At 43.9% G+C, this 8,069-nt stretch overlaps 1 protein-coding gene across 1 annotated transcript in view; it reads left to right on the forward strand.

The window, feature by feature from the left end:
• ASTN2 (astrotactin 2) overlaps positions 1-8,069 on the forward strand; it is a 208,859-nt gene that overhangs the window by 129,365 nt on the left and 71,425 nt on the right. The window contains exons 13-14 of the mRNA XM_015817424.2: positions 6,828-6,952; positions 7,734-7,838. Of these exons, the coding sequence (XP_015672910.2) occupies positions 6,828-6,952; positions 7,734-7,838 (230 nt within the window). The remainder of the gene's footprint in view (positions 1-6,827; positions 6,953-7,733; positions 7,839-8,069) is intronic.

Here is an 8,069-nt window from a genome sequence, read left to right on the forward strand (position 1 = left end):
TCCTCCCTGCAAACCTAACTCCCTTCCAGCACTGATGAGGTTCCCTAGTTGGGTCATGAAACATCTGCAAGAAAACCACCAAGCTCAGAGAGCATCAAGAACCCCACAGTTCAACCCAGAGCCATAAATATTCTCCTTTATTGGTAACTTGGATTGTGATAACTTCCTGGAGAACAATGTCACCCCATCTAGATGTCTCCACCACCTCAACCACGTTCTGAAGTCTTGGTGGGGACAACGCAACAGCCTTCCTTCTCTCGCCTCTTTATCTCTGCCTCCTCTTCTCCATCTCTGTCATGTCTCTCCTTGCTACCTGGGTGTTTTCTCAATTCAGCGGCGATTAAGGAAGACCAACTTGGCTTCCACCCTTTGGAGAATTCCTCCTCTCCAACACAAGGGTTGCATTAAGCATGCCAGTCACCAGCTCGATTAGTATGCTGCAGCTAAGATAGAGAAGGCTGCCAAGACGACAAAGCCGGAGGCTTTCTGCCAGAGATGATTGACTGACTCATTTCCAGCACCTCACACTTACAGACCCGATAAGTTTATATTAGAATGCTGATAGCCCACTCACTCACCCACCATCCGAGGGGCTAATTTAGGTTTCGGATAGCTGCTGAATAATACAGAATACAGCCTAGGCAAGCGTCTTCTGATGAATCTCAGCTTTGTTGGCGTTAAGGCATGTTTTGCACCCAAACCTACAACTTGGAGAAATTTCATCCTTATAGAATTGCAGATAGGTTACTCCTAATTACATTTCTCTGATCCTTACTTCAATAAAAGAAGTCTTCTACAAGTAGAGCAGAGGCCCCCAATATTTTGGGAACCAGGGACCAGTTCTGTGGACAGAGGTTTTTCCACAGACTGGAAGGTGCGTGGTTTTCTGTGCTGCCTGCATCTCACGGATGGGGCTTTGGTTGTTTGTGTGGACCGGATGCTGGCATGCCACATACCGGTAGCGGTCCACGGACCGGGAGTTGGGGACCCCTGAAGTAGAGGAAGCAGAAAACAAGACCGTAATTAAGGAAGTATCTAGGAGACATTCGCCCGCACCAACACTGGAAGATCAAATTACTATATATAAATATTGAGCAAACTCCACATATCCACTAGCACTGAAGATATTACCTAGTTGGGTAGTGAAACATCTGCAAGCAAACCATCAAGTTCAGAGCTACTGTGTATAAATAGGGAACCACACACTCACTAGCTCTGATGATGTTACCTAGTTGGGTAGTGGAACGTCTGCAAGCAAACCCAAACATGCTTCTTCACGAGGCAACTGGACTTTCTTGTTTTTTTCTTGGAAGATGTTTCGCTTCTTATCCAAGAAGCTTCTTCAGCTCTGACTGGATGGTGGGGAATGGAAGAGCTGAAGAGTCAGAGCTGGAGAAGCTTCCTGGACGAGAAGCGAAACATCTTCCAAGAAAAACCAAAGCATCTTTGGGATAACTATGACCTGGAAGACTGAGAATCTCCATAGACGTCTGCAAGAAAAACTGCCAAGCTGAGAACGGATGTGTATAATCAGATAGCAAACCCCACCCTCAGTAGCACTGATAACGTTACGCAGTCGGGTAATGAAACGTCTGCCAAGCTCAGAGAGCACCAAGGACTTCCATAAAGTCATTTGCCTAACAGTAGAGCTGGTTCTGCGGAGACGACGCTACCTAATAAGAGGCATCAGCCAGGAAAGGAAATTTGTTATGCTCAGCTGGGTTAGGAACTGAAGAGAATTCCAGCTAGCTGAAGTAGATAGAATATCTATCTCCGTGTTTTTGGAGTCTTGAAATGTATAGGTTTAAAACAGAACCCTCTTCTTGCATTTGCTGAGTTCTCCCTGGAGACCCCCCCCCCTGCTTTGCTCTTGGTAGCCCGATAAGTGCAGTGTGTGAAGAACACAAGCCGAGCGAGGGAATGGCTGGAAAGTTTAATTTTTGCTTGCTTCCGTCCTCTTGAACCTTGTAAGAAAGCCGATAAGTTATCAAGCACCACTCAGGAACCCTCTGGGTCCCCTGTTCTGTTCTATTCTATTCTATTCTATTCTATTCTATTCTATTCTGCATTGTGTTCTATTCTATTCTATTCTATTCTATTCTATTCTATTCTATTCTATTCTATTCTACTCATCTCCTATTCTATTCTATTCTATTCTATTCTATTCTATTCTATTCTATTCTATTCTATTCTATTCTATTCTACTCAACTCCTATTCTATTCTATTCTATTCTATTCTATTCTATTCTATTCTATTCTATTCTATTCCTTATTCTATTCCTTATTCTATTCTATTCTATTCTATTCCTTATTCTATTCTATTCTATTCTATTCTATTCTATTCTATTCTATTCTATTCCTTATTCTATTCTGTTCTGTTCTGTTTGTTTGTTTGTTTGTTTGTTTGTTTGTTTATTTATTTATTTATTTATTTATTTATTTATTTATTTATTTATTTATTTATTTATTTATTTATTTACATTTATATCCCGCCCTTCTCCTTTCGGACTCAGGGCGGCTAACAATTAGATAAAATACAAACATACAATACACCTATTAAAATTAATTAAAAAGAAATATTTCAACTAATCTGATTAAAAGTAATTAAAACCCCTTTAAAATCCCTTAGGCCAGTCCCGCAAGCTGGAACAACCATGTCTCCATTGCTTCTCTTCTCTTCTCTTCTCTTCTCTTCTCTTCTCTTCTCTTCTCTTCTCTTCTCTTCTCTTCTCTTCTCTTCTCTTCTCTTCTCCATTGCATCTATTCCGTTCTGTTCTATTCTCCATTGCTTCTCTTCTCTTCTCTTCTCTTCTCTTCTCTTCTCTTCTCTTCTCTTCTCTTCTATATTGCATCTATTCTTTTCTCTTCTCTTCCTTCCACACCTCCTTCCTGCTACTAACCTTTTCCCAGATTTAATGAGCAATAAATTGTGCCTAAGTCGGAGGGTTTTCTTTCTCTCCCCACTATTCATTGTAACACTCCTAATAAAACAAGCTCAGTTTACAAGCCCATGCCTTCAAGGCTTGCCAAGGCTTTGGTGAGTTGTGAGAGGAGGCCAAATCCCGGGTGAGCATCTTTTGACCTCGTGTTCCAGATTCTGTAATAATAAATATTTCCCAGCTGGTCACGTCTTCTAAGAGATGTAGACAAGACCAGCGAGTGGCTATTGTGTGTTAAACCTCTAATGAACTGGATCCCAACTCTAAGCCTCCTCAAACGATTCAACTAGCAGCTTTTTCTTTTTTCAATATGAAAATTTTTGGATCGAAAGCACTTACCACAGTAAGTCCTTACCACGACTTACCGCACTTTGTTTAGTGACGCTTCGAAGTTATGACGGCACTGAAAAAAAGTGACGGATGACTGTTTTTTCCACACAACCGTTGTCGCATCCTCACGGTCCCGGGATCAAAATTCAGACGCTTGGCAAATGATTCAAACTTATGACGGTTGCAGTGTAGCAACATCTGGAGAGCCATAGATTCTCCTAACTTTGCCTTGGATGATCTCCAGATTTAATCCGACTTTTTAGTTATTATTATTATTGTTGTTGTTGTTGTTATTATTATTATCAAAGACTCTTAAGACAAAAGAACAAATAGTGGTGTCTGAACAGCAGCTTTTCACTTAATGTTCACATTTGTCCTGCGCACGAAAAAGGAACACATCTGGAAGGGTTGACTTTGGGGCCTTCTGGGGCCTCCCAACCTCAGCCCGTTGCATTTTCTCCCTAGGGGTCTGCTCTTATCAAGGAACGCGTGTCACATGGAACCGTTTAGAAAGAAAATCTTTTTTCCCATAATTGTTTATGTGCCGTGTTCCAAAGCATGTACGGCCCTCTGTTGGCTGAGTCCTAGAACTGCACCTTCTTCTCTTGTAGCGTAGATAGACGTTTCCTTCCACACAACTGAGTCTCTGGTGATTTCAGGGACACAATAGTACTTTTTTTTTCCCCCTCAGCGTGGTACCCGAAAGGATTTGCCACTGCCATTGGCTGGGCCGTTTTCAACTTCCTGGGCTTTCAGACCTGGGAAGTTGGTGGCTTCTCCAAGTGTCCTTCCTTCCCATCTCTTGCTAAACGTCCTGGTAGGAACCAATTCTTTCAAAGATATCTCTCCGTTTATTAGTCAGAGGCCAAATGGCTTACGCACATGGCTTCCTTATTTTAGCATATTATGCTAAAGCCTTTATGCCAAAGCTTTACTTTGTACGACCTTCCCTCCAAGCCTCCTCCTTCTCCTTTTTCCCCTCCCCTCCTCCTTCTCCTCCTCCTCCTCCTCCTCCTCCTTCTTCTTCTCCTCATCCTCCTCAGCCTCAACCACCTCCTCCTCCTCCTTCTCCTCCTCCTCTTCTTCTTCTTCTTCTTCTTCTTCTTCTTCTTCTTCTTCTTCTTCTTCTTCTTCTTCTTCTTCTTCTTCTTCTTCTTCTTCTTCTTCTTCTTCTTCTTCTTCTTCTTCTTCTTCTTCTCCTCCTCCTCCTCCTCCTCCTCCTCCTCCTCCTCCTTTTCCTCCTCCTTCTCCTTTTCCCCTCTCCCTCCCCCTCCTCCTCCTCCTCCTTCTCCGTTCCCATTTTACAAAAGTTCCACACAAATGTCCCCCCCCTTGAAATTTTCCCTAGGAAGATAACTCACAACCAAAATTAAGAATGGGGACCCATCCTCGCCTTATAATGAAATCAGCGCAAGAATGCCCAGCCGTGAAAATACATTGATGGAAAGAGAACTGGTGGGGAAGACAGATTTTTTTTCCTCTCCTGCATAGTACTATTCCAAAGTAAAATGTTGCATAGATGTAAACTTCCCCTCTAGGGTACTTTGGAGACTTGTGCTAAGATGTACGCAACAATATGAGGGGGACAGACTTTGTCTAGCCCTGGGTGTCCCTCCCATCTCGCTCCCAGGGAAACCAAGCAACGAGAGAAACAACTGCTCTGATTTTTATTTATTGCTTTTCTCTTTTTTTAATGCCAGGGGGGCCTTTTTAAAGTCTACATCTGGCACATGTGCTTTGCAGCAGCATCTATCAGGGGAAAAACTCTCCGGTGGCAGCTGCTGCCAAACCAGGTGCTCCTGCTCCTGTGGTCAGCAATTCTGCAGATGCCCGAGCTGTCCTGTGTAGACAAAAAGCTGTTTATCCTCTCCAGCACAAACCATGTTTGATCCTTGCATTTATTGTCTGTGGAAAGAAAGAAAGAAAGAAAGAAAGAAAGAAAGAAAGAAAGAAAGAAAGAAAGAAAGAAAGAAAGAAAGAAAGAAAGAAAGAAAGAAAGAAAGAAAGAAAGAGAAAGAAAGAAAGAAAGAAAGAAGGAAAGAAAGAAAGAAAGAAAGAAAGAAGACCTAGACACACCTCCCCTCCAAACGACAAATGCAGAGTCAAAGGGCTTCCATCAACGGTATGTTGTGTTATAACTGCAAGATTCGGGAAGCCGCTGAAGCTGAAATAAAGAGATTTGCAACGATCCGAGAGGAATATAGCTTTGTTTTCTTCCAATATCCTTGTTCCTGATAGAAAGCGAAAGGTGTAATTTAATAGCACCGCCTCCCCCCACCAGGTCTCCAGTTCATCAGACACAGTCTGCAATTCGTGCTCCTGTTTTGTTTCGGTTTAGTTTTTCCTTATTGCCAGCGATTGTGCGTTTCATCTGGTTCATAGGCTCTACTAGCCAAACCCAAGTCCCGTAGTCGTTCTTCGTATGTTTTAGTCTCCAGGCCTTGGATCATCTTAGTTGCTCTTCTCTGAATCTGCACAGGTCCCACTTCACTGTACTGCATGTATCACGTTGCTCAGTCGGTGTCCGAGTGTCTTATCCTTGGGGTAGACAAGCTTCTATCTTGGGCATTCTTGGGTTTAAAGTGACTGTTGGCATCGAGAAGAACGTGGGACAACCTGATAAGTGATGCTCACCTTGAGGGAATCGTTCCTCTCAACTGTGGCTATCAGGAAACCCAATCCACTGGTTTTGCAGCTCTGTTGTGTATCTGCCTTGTGTTACCTTCATGCTTGCATTACGTTTCTTCTATTGGATTGTCTGGCGCAGGGGTCTTCAAACTTGGCTCTTTGATGACTTGTGGACTTCAACTCCCAGAATTCCTCAACCAGCGTGCCTGGCTGAGGAATTCTGGGAGTTGAAGTCCACAAGTCATCAAAGGGCCAAGTTTGAAGACCATCAGTAAGATAACACATTTCTTCATATATTTATATTGTCTATCTCTCTCACATACAAATTCATGCCCAACCACACACATTTCCCCCTTTCAATTAGATCGACGCAATTTAGAAGTCTGTCTAAAAATAATGTTATCTGGGAGCTATGGATTTGGTGTTGTTGTATTATATCCATGGAGATTCTCAGTCATCCAGGTCATGGTTGTCCCAGAGGTCCTTTTTTTCAAGAGGCAACTGGACTTCCTTGCTTTTCTTTCTTTTCTTTTTTTTCTCCTTCGTTTTTCTTTCCATTCCTCCACCGTCCAGTCAGAGCGGAAGAAGCTTCTTAGATGAGAAGCGAAACCTCTTCAACAAGAAAGTCCAGTTGCCTCCTGAAAAAAAAAAAAGCTCCTTTGGGAAAACCAGGTACGATGTATTCTGGATTCAGAAGGTTCCCTCTCCACCTCTGGATTCAAGATTCCAGATGTAAAAAAGGGACTTTTTATCGTTCATGGTGGACATGTGGTAACGTTGATGTGTTTCCTTTCTCCTTGTTCGTATTTGCGTATAGTTGTCTTGGTCTTTTCCCTTGGGAATCCAAGTCAACCTCTCTCCATCCTCTTCACCCAGACTGTGTCCAAATCACTGTGTTTCAGTTCTCTGGGTTTTTTTCTTTTTCCCTAGGGAGAACAATTTCATCAAGGACTTTCCCCAGCTGGCTGATGCGTTGGTAGTCATTCCTTTACCGGTTGAGGAACAGTGTCGTGGAGTGCTATCAGAACCTCTTCCCAACCTCCAATTGCTAACTGGTAGGAACCTTGACTTTTCTATGGTGGTGGTCCCACAGTTGTCCTCCTCCTCCTCCTTCTCCTCCTCCTCCTCCTCTCCCCAAACTCTACTCCTTTCTAGCACTTATGATGTTCCCTCGTTGAGTAAGGAAACATCTCCAAGGAAACCACACCAAGCTCAGGGAGCACCAAGGACCCCACAATCCTCCTCCTCCTCCTCCTCCTCCTCCTCCTCCTCCTCCTCCTCCTCCTCCTCCTTTCTCCAAACCCTACTGCTTTCTAGCACTGATGATGTTCCCTAGTTGGGCAAGGAAACATCTCCAAGCTCAGGAAGCACCAAGAACCCCACAGTCATCATCGTCATCCTCCTCATCATCATCTTCCTCCTTCTCCTCCTCCTCCTCCTTTCTCCAAACCCTACTCCTTTGTAGGACTGATGATGTTCCCTAGTTGGGTAAGGAAACATCTCCAAGCTCAGGAAGCACCAAGGACCCCACAGTCATCGTCGTTGTCGTCGTCCTCCTCCTCCTCCTCCTCCCAAACCCTACTCCTTTCTAGTACTGATGATGTTCCCTAGTTGGGTAAGAAAACATCTCCAAGCTCAGGATGCACCAAGGACCCCACAGTCCTCCTTCTCCTCCTCCTCCTGCTCCTTTCTCCAAACCCTCCTCCTTTCTAGCACTCATTATATTCCCTAGTTGGGTTATGAGACATCTACAGGGAAACCACACCAAGTCCAGGGAGCACCCAGGAGCCCACAGCCCACCCCTAATAAGCTACAAATATTCCCTTCTATTGACAGGTGACATTCGATACGATGAAGCTATGGGATACCCTATGGTTCAACACTGGAGGGTCCGAAGTAACCTGTACAGAGTGAAGCTCAGCACCATCGCCCTCTCGTCCGGTGAGCAGGACCAATTTGTCAGCCTAAGTTCAGATTTTTAAAAAAAAAAAATGGCCAGAGACACCCTAGCAGGTGTCACCCAAGGCTCTGCAGCTCTTTAATGGCTGGAAGCTGTAACATCTTCCTGATAAGATGTGTATCTCCAGCATCCATTGCAATTCATTCTCTCTCTCTCTCTCTCTCTCTCTCTCTCTCTCTCTCTCTCTCTCTCTCTCTCTCTCTCTCTCTCTC

The sequence above is a fragment of the Protobothrops mucrosquamatus genome, unplaced genomic scaffold (assembly GCF_001527695.2).
Source record: "Protobothrops mucrosquamatus isolate PMUCROS unplaced genomic scaffold, P.Mucros_1.0 scaffold587, whole genome shotgun sequence".
Classification (NCBI taxonomy): Eukaryota; Metazoa; Chordata; class Lepidosauria; order Squamata; family Viperidae; genus Protobothrops; species Protobothrops mucrosquamatus.